This window comes from Salvia hispanica, chromosome 1 (assembly GCF_023119035.1).
Source record: "Salvia hispanica cultivar TCC Black 2014 chromosome 1, UniMelb_Shisp_WGS_1.0, whole genome shotgun sequence".
Taxonomy (NCBI): Eukaryota; Viridiplantae; Streptophyta; class Magnoliopsida; order Lamiales; family Lamiaceae; genus Salvia; species Salvia hispanica.
In genome coordinates, this window is record NC_062965.1 from 17,020,574 (window position 1) to 17,040,850 (window position 20,277).

At 32.0% G+C, this 20,277-nt stretch overlaps 2 protein-coding genes across 2 annotated transcripts in view; one reads left to right on the forward strand and one right to left on the reverse strand.

Moving 5' to 3' along the window:
* The first annotated feature begins 1,474 nt into the window (after positions 1-1,474).
* Positions 1,475-4,388, forward strand: LOC125188568. Its single transcript, XM_048085504.1, has 5 exons — positions 1,475-1,754; positions 1,863-2,000; positions 2,139-2,612; positions 3,639-3,718; positions 3,855-4,388. The coding sequence occupies exons 1-5, from the start codon at positions 1,475-1,477 to the stop codon at positions 4,386-4,388; spliced, it is 1,506 nt and encodes a 501-aa protein (XP_047941461.1).
* Positions 4,389-16,292: 11,904 nt separating this feature from the next.
* The window catches only part of LOC125188575 (protein FAR1-RELATED SEQUENCE 5-like), an 8,758-nt gene continuing 4,773 nt past the window's right edge, over positions 16,293-20,277 (reverse strand). Inside the window, exon 5 of the mRNA XM_048085513.1 lies at positions 16,293-16,573. Coding sequence (XP_047941470.1) covers positions 16,293-16,573 — 281 coding nt within the window. The remainder of the gene's footprint in view (positions 16,574-20,277) is intronic.

Genomic DNA, 20,277 nt, shown 5'->3' on the forward strand with positions numbered 1-20,277 from the left:
GTTGCAATTGATTGAGAAAACGCGTATATTAATTGATTGTGATCAATTATATTATGTGATCAATAAGAAACGTATATATTGATTATTTTAATAAATTCATATTTGATAATTAAGGTTGGTCATCTCTGTCTATAAATACAATATAGTGATTCCATCAAACTATATTACATTACAGAGAACACATCAACGAAACAGAGAAACTCCTTGGAGTTGGAGTTGCACCAGTACGCCGAAAAGAGTTCAAGGAAATCGTCCCTTCCATCCTCAAGCGTTTCGTTATGGATCACCAAGGTGTATTTCTATCCTATTATATTTATAATTTTACGTGAAATACATGTTATTCAAAGGTCTTGCTTATTTATATTCATGAGTATACGATAGATAAATAATATCCCACATGCTTGTTCTCTTACATTCTTCATCGGTAAACATATATTTACAATATATTTGAACCATTTTCTTTATTTGTGTTATTCCTTGCCGTGACAAAAGTATATAAACGCATATCTGCCATTTCTTACACCATTTCCCTTTTTCTTTTCCACACCATAAGCAATATTTTTTTTGGAAGGAGTTTATTACTGTGTCTGTTGATCTAGTGATAAAATATTTTTCGGAATTTGAATATTGTAGGTATCTTCGGACATCTTCATTCTTGTGATTTAGAGACATAATGTCTCTGTTAGGATTTACTTAGTAATTTACCTTATTTTTTATTTTAATTAATTTTGAAATTTATAGTATAGTTTCTGTTGATTTTAAAATTTTTAAAAATAAAAAGATGAATATGGTGTTAGTTAGGTAGTTTAGTTTTTCCATAATTAACTATAGTATACACCACTTATAGATAAAAAGTGTTTTTCAGAGAAGATCGAAGTTCACCTTATTACAAAAAAAATTTGCTAAAATTGAAAGTGGACTGATTTTTGTGGATGAACAATAATAAAGAAAACATAAGTATTGGTTGTGAACACAATGAGTAGTATATATATTTCCTATGTCTTATTAAAAATAAATCAATTTTCCTTTTTGGGTTATACCATTAAAAATGAAACATTTTTTAAAACGCAAATAACATCATATAAGTTAATGTGTTTAAGTTAAAGTAATCTAATTAAAAAAATCATTCTTGAATATTTATTAAAAATAAATCAATTTTCCTTTTTGGGTTATACCATTAAAAATGAAACATTTTTTAAAACGCAAATAACATCATATAAGTTAATGTGTTTAAGTTAAAGTAATCTAATTAAAAAAATCATTCTTGAATATTTGAGTAGGCCGAAAAATATCATCGAGTAAGATCGCAAAGCTACACAATGCTGCATTGAAAGGAGACTGGATTGCAGCCATAGAGCTATTCATTGAAATCCCAAACTTGATCAAAACTCCCATAACAGAAGGAGGTGATATCGCACTGCACATAGCCGCGGTTGAAGGGCACGAGTTATTTGTCTCAAAATTATTAGAAATCATGGAAAAAGATGACGTGGCTGCTCAGAACATGAAAGGGTGCACTGCACTATGCTCCGCTGCAGTCGTTGGCCACATCAAAATTGCTCAAATTATATTGGAAAAATACCCAAAATTGGCCAATATTGCAGGTGAAAGTGGTTTTTGGCCACTCTATATGGCTGCAGTGAATGGATTTGGTGAAATGGCTGAATTTCTCTACCCTTACTCAAATATTGGATTGTGGAGCCCACTCGGAAAGGTCAACTTGCTGACGTCAGCGATCGGATTGGAGATTTATGGTATGTATGCAATATATAATGTCACATGAATTGATAATATATAAATAATGTTATAATTGTGGCTTTTTTTAATTAGGATTATGATATATATAACTGGATATTTTTTAGATCTAGCTATAAAGATTTTGAGTGAAGATAAAACGTTGGCCATAGCTGAAGATGGTAATGGTGAGACAATATTGCATTTGCTTGCGAAGAAGCAATTGGTATTTTCTCACGATGCCCAAGGATTTTGGGTCAAGAATGGTTAGTAATTTTGAATCCTATAAATTATATTCAGACTTTCGTCACATAAAATGAGTCTTCTATATTCCTAATCATAAACTTCATTTGAACTTTAACAAAAAAAAATCATTAATGGTTTTTCATTTACATTTCGAGTAGGCTGTAAAAGATCATCGAGTAGGATGGCGAAGCTACACAATGCTGCATTGGAGGGAGACTGGATTGCAGCCCAAAGGCTATTCGAAGTAATCCCATACTGGATCGAAACTCCCATAACAGAAGAAGGTGAAATCGCACCAAACATAGCCGCGGACGAAAGGCGCAACATTTTCATCTCAAAATTCGTAGAAATCATGGAAAAAGATGACGTGGCAGCTCAGAACGTGAAAGGGTGCACTGCACTATGCTCCGCTGCGGCCGTTGGAAACATCAAAATTGCTCAAATTATGTTGGAAAAATGCCCAAATTTAGCCAATATTAAAGGTGAAAATTGTGTTTGGCCACTCTATATGGCTGCATGGTACAGATTTGGTGATATGGCTGAATTTCTTTACCCTTATTCAAATATTGGGTTATGGACCCCACTCGAAAAGGTCAACTTGCTTACGTTAGCGATCAACTTGGAGAAATATGGTAAGTAATCGATAAATAATGTGTTGTAAATTGATAATAGATTATGTCAAATGCTATGGTGAGACACCATTGGAATTGCTTGCAAAGAAGCCATTGGCATTTTCTCACGATGGCCAAGGATTTTGTATCAAGAATGGTTAGTAATTTTGAATCCAATAAATTTTATTCTACTTTCATCCCACAAAATAGTAATTTATAACCTAAAATATAAACTTCATTTAAACTTTAAAAAAGGATTATTAATGGTTCTTCATTTACGCCCGTCTTACTAATTAAACTTTACTTATTGCTAGTCTTTATTAGTCCTTATCGTAAATTTTTTTGGCTTTTACAAAATTAACATTTTTTGATATTTTTGATATTTTATAAAATGTACTCTAATGCCAGTCTCATTTGTCATTTTTGATTTTTCCACTGATAGAATTCTCATTTCAATTTTATTATAAATTATAAGTAAGTTACAAAATCTATAATCCCATTTCAATGATATTTTAATGCATAAAACTCATGCCACACATTCTTTTAACTAATTCTTCACTTTCATTTACATTTTATAAACTCGTATTGAGTTAAGGTGAGACATTTATTCATGGACCGTTGGAGTATAAATTAACACATCATTTATTTGATGTTAGATATTCCTTTTCCAATTTTCTTACATGAGTTTGATATTTTTAGTACTAAGCTGCATGAAGAATTCAAAGAGCCATAAAGTGAACACAAAGTGTGATGCATATGCATTAATGGATTGTTTATGGGAAGCAGTTGAATCATGCCAAGAAGACACAGAATCAGCCGTGGATTCTTCCAAATTATTCTTCATAGCGGAAAAATCAAGAAACGAAGACTTCTTGGATGACTTATTGAAAAGGGACCATAATTTACTTTATAAAGTAAACGTATTTCATGTTGCGGTTTTGAATCGCTTTGTCAAAGTGTACAATTTAATGGATGGGTTGGGTGTTACGAAAGATTTTCTAGTAACATATATAGATGATGAAGGTAACAATATATTGCATTTGGCAGGAAAATTGGCACCTCCATATCAACTTTACCGCATCCCTGGCAAAGCTCTGCAAATGCAACGGGATGTATTGTTGTTCAAGGTATGAGACTTCTCTACTTTATTCTCTCTCACTGCTTTACCTACTTAATATTATATTAATAAAATCAGTTCTTAATTGAAGTGCCTCACTTACCGTGAAACACAGGGAGTACTAATTATTGTGAAATTATTTCCAGGTAGTTGAGAAGCTCGTTCGACCGTCGTTTAGAAACATGAAGAACTCTAGTGGGAAAATGCCTAACGAACTATTCGTATACGAGCACAAATACCTAATGTCAGATGGGAAGAATTTCATGAAGCGAACTGCGGGATTAGGCATGATGTCCATCGCCATCGTCGTATTCATGTTCGCACTCCTCTGCCTCAACATCAATTGGATGCCATCGAAAGTGGTGGCGATGTTATCCTTGCTCTCCTTGTTCGCCTCGGCGCTCATGTTCATGACAATACTACTGTCCCGCTTCTCCGCTGAGGACTTCCTCTACAAGTTGCCGCTTTGTCTAGTTGCTGGCTTGTCGGCCTTCTTCATCTCGGTCGTGCCTGTAACGGTGGCGGTCTACACTGCTCTGTGTCATATTTTTTATAGGCTTGCCATCTTTGTTTATGGCGCCAGGGGATCCTCTTCTGTTTGTGTCTATTCTACCTCGTACCTACCAATGCACGAGGTTGTTCCGGTCGTACAACCCTGTTCCGTTTCTAGGTATACATAGGTCCGGATTCAAATCAATGGTAGTAGTAATTTTTTACTAGAACTGATAGTATTATGATTGTATTGAGTCAATGTCGGATTGTTAACATTCCTTCAAGGCTTGAGGAGTTTAATACTGAGGATTTATTATAATAAATAATTGTCTTGAACCGAAAAACTCTTGGTAAAATAAGTCAGTTAAATTAAACCAACATCATGTTTAATTAATTAATGGTAATTGGATGTCAAAAATATGAGGAAATAAGTGATCAAAAGATAAGCCAGAGATCATTTTATTGTTGTGAAAAAGACAGAAACTTTATAAGAAAAATATCGTGTGAAAATAACTGCCAAAGAATAAAATATTCCTCGAAAAATCTATGGCTTTAGTTTGTTATTGAGATGTTCATAGATTTTGGATCCTTTATATCCTATGGTTATTTTCGGTTTTCTAGATAAAATAACACCGAAGTATCACCTATGATTAAGTTATGAGATTATTTTAGTTGGAGGAGTTGGCTATGACTATTTATCATATAATTATCCATTTAGGATTGGGTTGTGAAATTCAATCTCATGAACCAAACACACTATATATATTTAATCCCGAGGTACAATCTTGCAAATAAACTGCCCCTATATGTATTATTCATTTCATCCATTGTTAATTCCCATAATTTATTTTATGGAGTTGTGCATGTTTTGATGATTTAGATGTGTGGATTTTATCATTTATCACTTTGTCGGTTTTTCTTTATATTTGTAAACTTCTGGGAGTTGACCGTGGTATATTAGTTTGAGTTTCTTAATTGTGTGTTAGGGAATTTTCTAATGTACTTGTACAAATATTATAACGAAAATATGATAGATGAAGACAATGGTTGAACCAGAGCATAAATTCTTGTGAATTAGGGAGTTCCAAAAAAATATCGCACCGTTAAAATCTCGGTGATATATAACCAATAGTCCAATACAATAATATTAATAAAATGAATTACTCGTGATAGAAAATTGATTCATAGACATGTAATGGTAACACTCAATGTATATTATAAATAAGGATTTTGAGTAACTCATATAGTATAACAATAAAAAAAAATAAAGATAGTAATATATGTATCTCCAAATTAGAATGGATTCACTTTGGAGTTATAACGACCGAAAATTGCTTAAAATGTGTATTCTTTATCATGTTTTGTTTATTTAATTATCAATATGTTTATGTGGTAGAGGAGCGTGGTGGATGTGAGGAGATGGAGCACGATGGACGCGGTGATGGTGTGGAGGAGGAGCATGACGGCAGCCGGGATGGTGGTGGTGTGGAGGAAGAGCATGGTGGATGTGAGGAGCTAGAGCACTATGGCCGCCGTGATGGTGTGGTGGAGGAGCACGGTGGCCGATGGGATGGTGACGGTGTGGAGGAGGAGAGTGGTGGATGTGATGGGGAGCCTGAGCACGATGGCCAATGGGATGGCGGTGGCGGCTGCCAAGAGGAGAGAGAGCGTGGCGGTGGTGGTTGAGGCGGCTGCCGTGAGGAGAGTGGGCAAAGTGGAGGTGGGGGTTTACGAGTCTCCACAAATTCTCACCCTCACCAATTTCATTTAAATCATATTTGAACGATGACGCGTCTTCTTTATCTATTCCACGAGCAAAAGATGGAATGACAAGTAAAATTAATAATCCGAAAAGAAATAAAACTGAATATGCTCGAGACATTTTGCTAATGTGTTTTGTGATGAGAGGAAATGAATAATGTCGACCTCGTTTTATTGAGATTGTGAAAGTTATTTGGTCAACAATATGGATGGCATATGTAACATAGTTATATTAACTTCATTATTCAAATTAATATTAAATTAAGTGAATTGTACATTATTATTAAATTTCAAAAATCCACGACTGACAATTAAGTGAATTGATATAGTCAAGCTTATCCAAATGTAATAATTAAATTAAGTGAATTCCATATTGGTATTAAATTTCTAAAATCCATGACTAATAATGAAGTGAATTGATATAATCTAGCTTTTAAAGTTTTAATATTTAAGTGAATTGATATAGTCGTCAAGCTTATCCAAATTTAATAATTAAATTAATTGAATTGCATATTAGTACTATTAAATTTCGAAAATCCATGGCTGATAATCAAGTGAAGATATAGTCTAGCTTTTATAGTTTTAATATTTCTATACCAATAACATCTTTCACAAATTAATTTCTTGAGTCTTACAATAATGTTTCCTTTTTTTCTATTAATTCTTTGAATTTTACTAGGACTTTTTCCTTTGAATTAATAGACTATTTTGTAAGTTTTTCAATTTGCTCCAATTTGAGCCTAGTTTTAAATTCAGTTGAATTTTTTTTAAACTATTAGTAGTAAACAAAGAGAGTATAAAATATTTTATTGAATTCAAATCATAAACATTGTGGGTACATATCCAACACCACGACACCATCGCTATCGAGTATTGATCACAATAACTTGAAACTACAATTGTTTTATTATGTGTAGTGATTTTGAGACGCACGGTTAAGATTTAAGTACTTAATTTGTAATTTGACATTATTTTCTATTTTAACTAATTTTAAATTTATGATATTTTGTTTTGATTATAAAATTTTAATATGTTAATCTAATCTAATTCATACCAAATTCGCTTTATCGTCCTATAATACATGACTGACTAGGGAAGTGATCAATTGCCAACTTATTATCTAATTGCTAACTACAACTAATTTAAGGCCATAGGATTTTAGAAATCGTGTGGTCTACAATTTGTCACGTGTAATTTTCGTTTTTATTAATAAAATAAAAAATGATAAAAAAAAACTCCAAATTAGGGTTTTCGAAAATATCAACACAATGCTTTAAGAATGTTAACCCATCGCTTATAAATGTATTATATTCACATATTTTATATAGTATGTTGACATTTTTGCTTGGACGAAAAAATTAAAAATTTTCGAAATTTTTTTCAAATTTTGACGTCTGAACATATGCATATAGGATATCGTTAGAATCCTTATGAAATTATCTTTAATTCCATATATGTTATATGAATTTAAAGTTTTGGGATTTCTTTTAAAAGTTAGTTATAACTAAACATGTATAGTTAATTGACATTAATACTCCTATTGATATTTTTTGGAATTAATCCTATGGCATTATTGACGTTTTTCGTTGATCGTATTGACATTTAGGGATTAATGATCTAAGCCCTTAATTTGAATATCTAAAGGCTATTATTTAGTTGTAGGTTATGAGTTAGCTATATAACACTCTCTGACTAGTATTATTTAATTATGTAGTGTGTGTACAGTTTTGTAAATTTGCTTTTATAGACTTTCTGTTTAATTAAATTGAGCTAATGTAATTAAACAGAAGTATATAAGGATAATGCTATCCAGTTTTTTATCCTTAAATATTGAGAAGATATATATGAGTGATACACATGAGAATTAAATAATGAGATAAATCCATCTTCTAGTTAGAAACGGAATTCTTGATCCACTAATTTTTATTTTTATTTTTGTCCGTCTTCAAAAATTAATCCTCTTCAATTTATAATGAGTTTGAAATTGCTTTTATAATATTATGGATAATGATTTTGAGACGTAATTGTCTATGTTAGGTTTTACTTAATAGTTTTACATTTATATTTTATTTTAATAAATTTTGATATTTATATTATAATTTCTGTTATTTTAAAATTTGAAAAAATATATCTAATCTATTTTATACCAAATTCACTTTGTCGTACTATAATCATGTAAATAATTTTAGTACTTTTGTCATTTAATATTTCAATTGCATATAGTTGATTGTATGAATACAACAGCTTTTAAATTTTCATGAAATATTTAGGAATAATCAACATAGTTTGCATGAAATATTTAAGAATTCAATTATGAGTATTACTCCCTCCGTCCTATAGTAATAGAGGCGTTTCGTTTTGAGCTCTCGTTTTGAAAAAATGATAATAAATAGTTAAAGTGGAGAGAGAGTAAAATAAGAGAGAGAATAATGTAGTGAAGAGTCTTATCTACAATATTCTCTTTCTTACTTTACTATTTCTCCACTTTAACTATTTATTATTATTTTTTCAAAATGAGTACTCAAAACGAAATGCCTCTATTACTGTGGAACGGAAGGAGTATATTATTATATATTATCGAAGTATTATTATAATTGCCATTCTAAAATAATCAGAAAATCTCAACAACTCGTATTAAAATCTCAACAACGCGTTGTTTACATTCGATATTCACATTATTGATATGTGAATAATAAGTGTTATTTGTTAGTTGTTGACATTTTAATACGAGTTGTTGACATTCGATATTCTCGGTATTGATATGTGAATTATAAGGGTTATGTGTTAGTTGTTGACATTTTAATACGAGTTGTTGACATTCGATTTTCTGGCTATTGATATGTGAATTATAAGTGTTATTTGTTAGTTGTTGACATTTTAATACGAGTTGTTGACATTTGATATTCTGACTATTGATATGTGAATTATAAGTGTTATTTGTTACTTGTTAACATTGGATATTCTCGGTATTCAAATGTGAATTATAAGTCTTATTTTGTTAGTTGTTGACATTTTAATACTAGTTGTTGACATTCGATATTCTCGCTATTGATATGTGAATTATAAGTGCTATTTTTTAGTTGTTGACATTTTAATACGACTTGTTGACATTCGATATTCTCGCTATTGATATGTGAATTATAAGGGTTATTTGTGAGTTGTTGACATTTTAATAGGAGTTGTTGACATTCGATATTCTCGCAATTGATATGTGAATTATAAGGGTTAATTGTGAGTGGTAGACATTCGATATTCTCGCTATTGATATGTGAATTATAAGTGCTATTTTTTAGTTGTTGACATTTTAATACGAGTTGTTTACATTCGATATTCTCGCTATTGATATGTGAATTATAAGTGTTATTTGTTAGTTGTTGACATTTTAATACGAGTTGTTGACATTCGATATTCACGGTATTGATACGTGAATAATATGTGTTATTTGTTAGTTGTTGACATTTTAATACGAGTTGTTGACATTCGATATTCTCGGTATTGATATGTGAATTATAAGTGTTATTTGTGAGTTGTTGAGATTTTAATACGAGTTGTTGACATTCGATATTCTCGCTATTAATATGTGAATCATAAGGGTTATTTGTTAGTTGTCAACATTTTAATACGAGTTGTTGACATTCGATATTCTCGCTATTGATATGTGAATTATAAGTGCTAATTTTTAGTTGTTGACATTTTAATACGAGTTGTTTACATTCGATATTCTCGTTATTGATATGTGAATTATAAGTGTTATTTGTTAGTTGTTGACATTTTAATACGAGTTGTTGACATTCGATATTCACGGTATTGATATGTGAATAATAAGTGTTATTTGTTAGTTGTTACATTTTAATACGAGTTGTTGACACTCGATATTCTCGGTATTTATATGTGAATTATAAGGGTTATGTCTTAGTTGTTGACATTTTAATACGAGTTGTTGACATTCAATATTCTCGCTATTGATATGTGAATTATAAGTGCTATTTTTTAGTTTTTGGCATTTTAATACGAGTTGTTGACATTCGATATTCTCACTATTGATATGTGAATTATAACAGTTATTTGTGAGTTGTTGACATTTTAATACGAGTTGTTGACATTTGATATTCTGGCTATTGATATGTGAATTATAAGTGTTATTTGTTAGTTGTTGACATTCGATATTCTCGCTATTGATATGTGAATTGTAAGTGCTATTTTTTAGTTGTTGACATTTTAATACGAGTTGTTGACATTCGATATTTTCGCTATTGATATGTGAATTATAAGGGTTATTTGTGAGTTGTTGACATTTTAATACGAGTTGTTGACATTTGATATTCTGTTTATTGATAAAAACTTTGCTATAGAATCACAAAATATCTTAATTCAGACACAAACTAAGATGCATAGAAAATAGCTACAGACGGAGGGACCTAAATCCTAGTAGAACAATTCTGAGTAATAGGATGCAATCTATCTCTACTCAATAACCAACACTACACCTCTTCACTCAGATTTCTAAGAGGGAAAAATTTACATGCTGCAAAACAAAATAAAAACTTGAAAATTAGTTTGATTTTAATAAATGTGTTTATGTTTATGAACACAATCTATAGACATTCAGAAATCACAAAAACAATGCATATCAATTAATCATGTATCGTATTGTCAATGTAAAAAGATATTTCTTTACTCACCATCGTAGTTTCCATACTGAATATTGTTCTATAACTACCATCTGATAACGTATAAGTCATCAAAAGCATTCATTTAAGTCAATCTCTATTCCATTGATGTCTTCACGAACCCAACCAAAGTCATCTGACTCTAGACTATCAGCAGGAACACAAATATTACTTTGTAAGTAAGTCTCCACATCGATAATAGGTTCCATGTCATAATAAGCTCGTGCTGTAGCAGAGACAACTACGCTCCATTGTGATTCAGTTGGATCCTCTACATAGAAGACTTGCTCAGCTTGAGATGCAAGAATAAATGGTTCATTATGGCGTATCACATTTGAAAAATTAGCTAATGTAAATCCATCAACATCTGTCTTCAATCGATTTCCTTTTGACACCCATTGACAATCAAATAACACAACTCTATGTCCATAACTGTAATCAAGCTCAACAACATCGGTTAGAATTCCATAATAGTCCAACTCGCTTAAGATTGGATTTTGATCCCTAGTACTTGAAAAACTTGACGTTGTAGCTTTAACACGCATCCCACTATTTTGTGTTTTCTTTGTACACTCCAAATCTTTTGTGTGGAACCGGAAACCATTCACAATAAACTTTTTATATTTCACCCCAATTATATTAGGCCAACGAGCAAGTAACTTCAGATCTCTTAATGTTGGATTTTCCTCATGAACTGTTAACCCTTCAAGCTATTGAAAGAAATTAAAATCACTATAATATATAGCAACAACATTGTATATTCACCAATACTATCATTGTGAAGCATATAACTTACATATTGAGCAAACCAACCAGCAAACCTTTCACTGTGGATACATTCCAACTGATGACGGGCAACGCGAGGATTAGATTGTTCAACTACTGCCCAATATTGCCTGAAAAAGAACAAACCTTCATAGTTTCAAAAAAGTTCAAAAATTATGATAAATAGGAATCTACAAAATAACTTACTCGATGTATGGTCTAACAGCCTCACAGTTGAACAATACATATTGGTGTGCTTTCGTCAATGTTACATCATCTAATCTCATAGCAGTTCCTTTTCCAAGAGAACGACCGTGGATCGTAAATACATCTAATCCAATTATTGCATTATCTGTAACAGTTTCGTTCCTTGATTCTTGATTAAACTTTGACTCGACATAGTCAGCTAAATACAAAGAGCAAAATCTCAAACATTCTTCGGCTAGATATCCTTCAGCAATTGAACCTTCAGGTTTGCTTCGATACGCACATAAGATTTCAATGTGCCCAAATATCTATTTGCAAAAAAAATCAAGTATTAGATTTTCAAATATTTTAAATGGTTCATTATTGAAAAAACATCATTCATTATATACACTATTTAAATTTCATAAATATAACTTGCAAATGTATATAAATTACCTCTCTATTGGATACATCCAACAGTAGTAAATCGGCCCACATAGCTTCACTTCTGTAGCCAAATGTACAGTCAAGTGCACCATTACATCGAAGAATGATGGTGGAAATATCTTCTCCAATTGGCAAAGTACCACTACAATATCTTTCTCTAAACGAATGATATCAGCAGGACAAATTACTTTAGAACAGAGTTCTGGAAAGTATTTATTGAGCTGAATCAAAGGTGAACGTACTGCCCTAGAGAGTGTCTTTTGCAATGCTATAGGCAATAGTTGTTGCATCATAATATGATAGTCATGACTTTTCAATCCTAGCAATTTGGGTGGTTTTAATCGAACACACCTAGAGATGTTTGAGGAGTAACCATCGGGAACTTTAAGATTTTTCAAAACCTGACAAAATATTGTTCTCTCCTTCTTGCTCATTGTAAAAGTTGCAGCGGGTAAATAAACTTTTCCATGCTCCTTAGTAATTGGATGAAGTTCAAGTCTGATTCTTATTTGTTCCAAGTCTTGGGCGTGATTTATAATTGTCTTTTGATTTACCATCCAAATCCAACAATGTGCCACAGATACTCTCGCAAACATTTTTTTCAGTATGCATGACATCAAGATTATGACAAACCATATTATCTTTCCAGTATGGCAACTCAAAAAATATACTCTTTTTCTTTGGATTATCTTTAACCACTTTACCATATTTCATATTAAAGTCTTTCAGGTCATCCATCACCATATCGCCAGATAGTTGTTGCGGTGCCTCTCCATACTCAATTGTGCCATCGAAGAGTCGTCTATTCTTCCGAAATTCGTGTTCTTTAGGTAGGAATCTTCGATGCCCCATGTAACAATACTTTCCACCATGTTTCAGTCTAATAGAAATGTGTTTCTTTGTTACATACCGGACATGCATATTCACCTTGGGTACTCCATCCGGATAAATAGGCATATCCTGGAAAATCCCTTATTGTCCATAACAATGAAGCGCGTAGCTGAAAATTTTGCTTTTTGGATGCGTCATACGTTTCACCTCCTACTTCCCACAAATCCTTTAGATCAGCAATAAGTTCATGAGCTGAATTCTCCATGAGGGTTTGCTTCATGTCAACCATGTATTCTATTGTTTTTTTTTAATTTAGTTTGTCTATATGTCTATAAGTAACTAAACTCGTAGAATTTTATGGAGTTTGAGAATAATTGAAATATTTTTTAAATTATTTAACAAATATCCAAACCTCAAATTGTGTTTCTACAAATTCCTAGAGATAAGTTATAAAGCGTAATATAGGAATTATTAACACCAAGTCAACATAATTAGGGATATAAGCTATAAAGCTTAACACATGAATTATTAACACCAAGTCAACAAAATTAAGGATGTTCGAGACTAATTGTGGGGACAATTCGGCCAACATTTCAACGTTGTGAACGACCTTTTTTAGTGCGTCAGACCCCAATATTTCTATCCGCCAATTATTTGAATCTAGTCCTATGTATACCTAGAAATGTAACGGGTTGTACGACCTGAACAACCCCGTGCATTGGTAGGTACAACGTAGTATAGACACCAACAGAGGATACTCTAACACCATAAACATCGTTGGCGTGCTCACAAAAAAGACCAAGAGCAGTGTCATCGCCGCCCACCCGTGCTCGAAAAACTGCAACCACGCGAAGAATGCTACCATCATCGTCACGGTCGAGAAGAAGAGTGCCGACAAGCCAGCAACCAGACAAAGCGGCAACTTTTTGAGGAAGTCGTCGACAGAGTAGCGTGACGTGAGTATTGTCATGAACATGAACATCGAGGCGAGCAAGGAGATCATCGTCACCGTGAGAATCCTATTGTGTTTGGGGGCGGTGAATGCCATCGTGAACACGGCTGTCGCGATGGGTATCGCCACGAGCATGCACGATTTCACGGATTGCTTCATGAATTTCTCTCCTTTTTCCATTAGGTCTTTGTGCTCAGATATGAATAATTCATGAGGCGTTTGTCCTTCGTGGTTCTTCTTATTTCTGAACGACGGCCGAATAGCTTCTCAACCACCTGGAAACAATTTCACAATAATACGTTATACAGTAAGTGAGACACTTCATTTAAGCACTCGTTCTAAGAAAATGACATATTAAATAGTTAAAGCAGATAGAGAGAAAAGTTAGATAGAGAATAAAGTAGAGAAGTCCCATACCTTGAACCACAATAGTTCTCGTTGCATTTGCAAAGCGGCACCAGGGATGTTGTCAAGTTGATTTTGAGGTGCCAATTTTCCCGCCAAATGCAATATATTGTTACCTTCATCATCTATGTATGATGCTATCAAATCTTTCGTACCACCCAACTCATACATTAAGTTATACACTTTAACATAGCGATTCAAAACCGCAACATGAAATATGCTATGCGTCGACTCGTTTACTTTATATAGTAAATTATGGTCCAGTTTAAACAACTCAACCAAGAAGTTGTCGTTTCCTGATTCTGCCGCTATGAAAAATAATTTGGAAGAATCTGCGGCTGATTCTGTGTCATCTTTACATGATTCAACAGCTTCCCATAAACAATCCATTAATGCATATGCATCACACTTTGTGTTCATTTTATGGCTCTTCGACTTCTTCATATAGTTTAGTACTAAAAATATCGAACTCTTGTAAGAAAATTGGAAAATGAATATCCAACATCAAATAAATGATGTGTTGATCGACCAAAACATAGCATTAATATGTAATACTCTATCAATAAATATTTCACTTTGACTCAATACGAATACGAGTATTAAAATATAGAGTAAAGGCCAAAATTGGTCCTAAACATATGGTCATTTTACCTTTTTGGTCCTAAACTTTATCTTTTGGATTTTTTGGTCCTGCACATATAGAAATTTGATCATTTTGGTCCTCCGTCAATAATTCCGTTAATACTCATCTTAATTTTTTTAAATTGGGGGAAATTGATGTGGCATTCTAGATTGTGGCTATGACTAACTAATTCTTCTTAATTTGTGAAGTTAATTGCGATTCATGAATTATTGGATTTATGATGAACTAATTCATATTGGATTTTTTGTCGTCATTATTGCATCCAACTTCATATAATTTGGAGATTAATTAGGAGAATAATTAGTGACTTAAAAATCAGAATTAAGAGTTTAATTTGGTCAAAATCGTCGTTGACCGTTAGTTTTTAATGGAACTATTAACGGATGACCAAAATAATCAAATTTTCATATGTGCAGGACCAAAAAATCCAAAAGATAAAGTTTAGGACCAAAAAGGTAAAATGACCATATGTTTAGGATCAATTTTGGCCTTTACTCTAAAATATATATGTACTATTTGTTATAGAATTAGTTAGTAGAATGCGTGGTACGAGTATTATGTACTATTTGTTATACAATAAAGTATGATTTGAGTGAGTTAACGAATTGTAAAACCTATCTACCATTAGTAAAAATAAAATGAGAGTTTTATTGACGGGCAAACCAAAAATGCCAAAGGAGACTTTATCTTCGAATGAAATTGAGTATTAAATAATGTTGTTTTTGTAAAAGCAAAAAAAACTTAACGATAAGGGGTAATAAAGTCTAGCGATAAATGCACTTTAGTTAGTAAACGTTTCCCTTCCCTCCGATAGTAAGATTAATGATCTTTTATTTTGGTTAAAGTTTCAATAAACTTTATATTTTGGGTTATAGAGAAATTATTTTATGGGACCAAAGTCGGAATAAAATTTATAGAATTCAGAATTACTAACCTTTAAGGCTTTAACGACCCAAAATCCTTGGCCATCTTGAGGAAATGCCAATGGCTTCTTTGCAAGCAATTGCAATGGTGTCTTGCCATTGACATCTTCAGCTACAGCCAATGTTTTATCTTCGCTCAAAATCTTCATAGCTAGATCTAGAAAAATTCCAATTACATTTATCATAATAATATTTAAGAGGATGCCACAACCACAACCAATTAAACATTTACCATCATTTATTATCAATTTACGTCCACAACCAATTAAACATTTACCATCATTTATTATCAATTTACGTGACATCATCTATTGCGTACATACCATACATATTTGAGTCAATCGCTGACGTCAACAAGTCGGCCTTTTCGAGTGGGGTCCATGATCCAATATTTGAGTAAGGGTGAAGAAATTCAGCCATTTCACCAAATTCTTGGAATACAGCCATATAGAGCGGCCAAACACCATTTTCACCCTTAATATTTGCCAAATTTGGGTATTTTTCCAACATTAATCTAGCAATTTTGATGTGGCCAACAGTTGCAGCGAAGCATAGTGCAGTGCACCTATCACGTTCTGAGCTGCCACGTCATCTTTTTCCATGATTTCCAATGACTTTGAGACGAAGGTTTCATGGCCTTCGACTGCGGCTATGTGAAGTGCGACTTCACCTCCTGTTATGGGAGTTCTGATCAAGTTTGGGGTTTCATTATATAGCTCTTGTGCAGTAACATAGTCTTCCTTCAGTGCAGCATTGTTTAGCTCCGCGATCTTACTTAATGTTCTTCGGCCTACACGAATATTCGAAAATGATTTGTTAATTAAATTGCTCGAATTAAAAAACTTTGATGGAATTTCGAATTTGAATTATGTGTAAGGTTTGGATTTCACTATTTTTTAACATTTTAATGAATTTCTAAATAATACGGAGTGTATATATATCATTCCGTCCACAACCAATACCTTGGAATTTTTATTAGGTTCGTCCACCACTTCCAACTTTAGTAAGTTCCTTTTTCTAATAAAGTGTACTTTGATATTTACTAACAATATTTCAACCATTTTTTCTTTATAAATAATAAGTGGAGTAAATTTTTAGTACTTATGTGGCTAAGGGGTGCATTATAATGCTATTTTTTCTTAAATTGTTAACTTGTTAATTTATCAACGTAATGTATTAAAAACGTCAACACATATTTGTGTTGACATTTTTAATAAACTATGTTGACATTTAAATATTAATGTCCACACAATGTATTAATATAGCAACTTAAGTTTATATGTTGACACTTCAGTATCTTCGTATTGACATTTTAAATATACTACGTTTATTAGTTAACAAGTTAGCAATTTAAGAAAAGTTAGCAACGGATCACACTACTATACGCGGCCAATGTCCTAAAAAATTTTAAATTCAAATAAATACGCGGCCAATGTCCTAAAAAATTTTAAATTCAAATAAATTGGCCTTACGCCTTGTCACCCAAAATAAACAAAAAATGAAATGAATTAGCATTAAATTTTAAACGTGTCTAGCTTGAAATTTTCATTTGAAAGTAAGAACTTACGATTAGGTGAGGAATTCACATATTCCGTAGTTGTTTGCTTTTGATTTATCTCCATGATTACGAATATGCACGTTCGATCTACCAATATATTACAGAGAAGGTAATTAAATTAAAGAAAAAAAGATGAACAACTTCCTATCTTCAAAAGCCAGAGAGAGAGATGGAATTTTATTTCTCAATGCATAACAATGACATAACAAAATCCTAGTTATATAGAAAGGAAATGTTACGATTAATATTTTTAAAAATATTTTATAACACTAGTATTTAATGAGAAAAGGGAAATTCGGCATCACATTCGATAAATTTATATTAATAAAAGAATATAATTTTTGACATAATGCCTTTAGTTTTAGTTCTACTTTTACTTTCAAAAACATTATTTTATATATCCAATTTTACAATTCCCATGTTTTCTATAATAATATTTCATATCTAGGGTAATATTTGAATTGAGATAAATCAATTAACAACTAGTTTCTAGAATTATGAAATCAAATTAATCATTATTTTTCTGAGTTTTAGAATGGAAACTATAATAATACTTCAATATTAATATTTATATAATATAATACTCATAATTGAATTCTTAAATATTTCATGCAAACTATGTTGATTATTCATACAATCAACTTATTGAAATCTTAAATAATAAAATACTTAAATTATTTACATATTTATAGGACGGACGACAAAGCGAATTTGGTGTAAAATAGATTAGATTTAATTTTTCAGATTTTAAAATAACAGCAATATAATATAAATTTCAAAATTAATTAAAAAAAAGACAATGTAAAATTACAAGTAAATCCTTCAAAATCATTACCCATAATAATATAAAGGGTTATTTGCATGTAAATACACGAACTTTCACAATTTTTTGATTTTTCACTGAAATTTTATTTTTTGAATATAAATGCATGAACTTTAGAGCATCCCCATCCGTGCTCTTAGCTAAGAGCACGGAAGTGGGCCCGGACCCACTTTTACTCCTTGTCTTTAGCTAAGAGCACAACACCCACGTCCGTGTTCTTAGCTAAGGACAAGATCAAAGGTCCCACCATTCCATTATTCAATTTAAATAATCCAATTATTAAAAACATTTCTACATTATAAAAATATATTCAAAAATAAAAATTACATAATTAAAATCCTAAAAAATAAAAATTACATAATTAAAATCTTAGAAAATAAAAAAAATACATAATTAAAATCCTACAAAGATGAGAATATGAGAAAAAAGATGAGAGAATGTGATTTTTTTTGTGTTGAAGTGGAGGTATTTATAGATGAAAATGTGAATTTTGGTGAAAAAAATTAAAAAATAAATTAAAAGTGGGTAGAAAACGAATATAATTTTTTGGGAAGTGGAAAAATATTTTTTTTTATTTTAAAACATTTTTTTAAATAAATTTCAAATATAAAAAAAATAAAAATAAAAAATCGAATTAGCCGTTGGCCAATCAGACGTTGCCACGTATGGGTGCTCAGCGGCGCGGATGTGCTCTTAGCTAAGAGCACGTCCGTGCCGGTGGCACGGACGGACGAGCTGCAGCGGCGGACGGACGACGGATGCTCAGCGGCACGGACGGACGGACGGTGCTAAGAGCACCGCTGCGGATGCTCTTAGAGTTTTCTAGTTTTTCCCTAAATTGAAAAATCAAAGCTCATGTCGCAAATTAAAGCTTATGTGGCGGTTGTAATTTTCATTTGAATAACTAAAAAAATAAAAATAAAATCCATATAATCATCTTCATTACTCCACCTCTGTCCCCTTTTTCTTTCACTTCGTGTTTTGATTTCTCTTCTATTTCTTAATGGCTCCAGTGAACTTTCTCTTCCATATTTTAGCAGACCGAATGGGTTAAGATTGGGCAAATCAAATTTAGCAAAACTTTCACCTTTTATATTGAAATCTGTTTCCATTAGCTTCTAGTTTTTTCTCGAATCTAATTTTTGATTAGCTGTTATGAATTGGTATGGAGTCCTAACTGACGAGTATTAAATTTCTAATTATTACTAGTATTTATTTTTGTCTCTATATGATACCATGATATAAATGGGTTCCATCCTAAAATCAATTGGTGCTAGGAAGAGGGCTCATGAGACTTATATAAGAGTTTCAGTTTTCTTTTGACACCGATGTGAGACAGTTATAAGTTACTTTTTTTAGTTTCAATTGTCAACACCCTCCCTCAAACCCTTCAAGGTGAACCTTGGAGGGGTTGGACTTTTTTTAATCGATTGGACCACTTGGCCCAATTTTTTTTCAGTCAATTGGACCACTTGGCCCAAATTTTAAGTCCAGATATACTGCTGGATCAGTCATTTTTTCGGTTTCAGCCCAGATATATTGTTGGATCAGTTAAATTAACCCACAATCGGTTATCCACTCTGATACCATGAAGAAATAATTAGGGATCGGAAAAGTGTATTCTTATTGCTTGATTCAATATGAACAGCCTTTATAGGCATGAGGTAATTTACATATGGTAAACTAGATCATTGGAGATTCTATTCTAGTTATGGTATACAATCAATTTAGAATCAATCACCTTAATTCCATGATTTCTTTCCTAACACTTTCACTTTAGAAGATGGAGGTTTGCTTGAAAGTTTTCATTTTTAAAATTGTCTATGAAATCCCGAAACAAAACAATGGACGACTGTAATTTGATGTGTGACTACAAGTGCAAGTTTAAGAGCAATGACACATTTGATGACTGCAATTGCTCGAGCGAGAGATGTCGTGGGATGACATATTGGTTCTATGACTTGGAGGAAGAGAAATGAGAGAAGTAGGTGATGAAGATGATGACATGGAATTTTATTTTTAAATATTTTATTTATTTAAATTATTTAATCAAAATTACAACTGCCACATCAGTTTTGATTTTTCAATTTGGGGAAAAATTAGAAAACTCTAA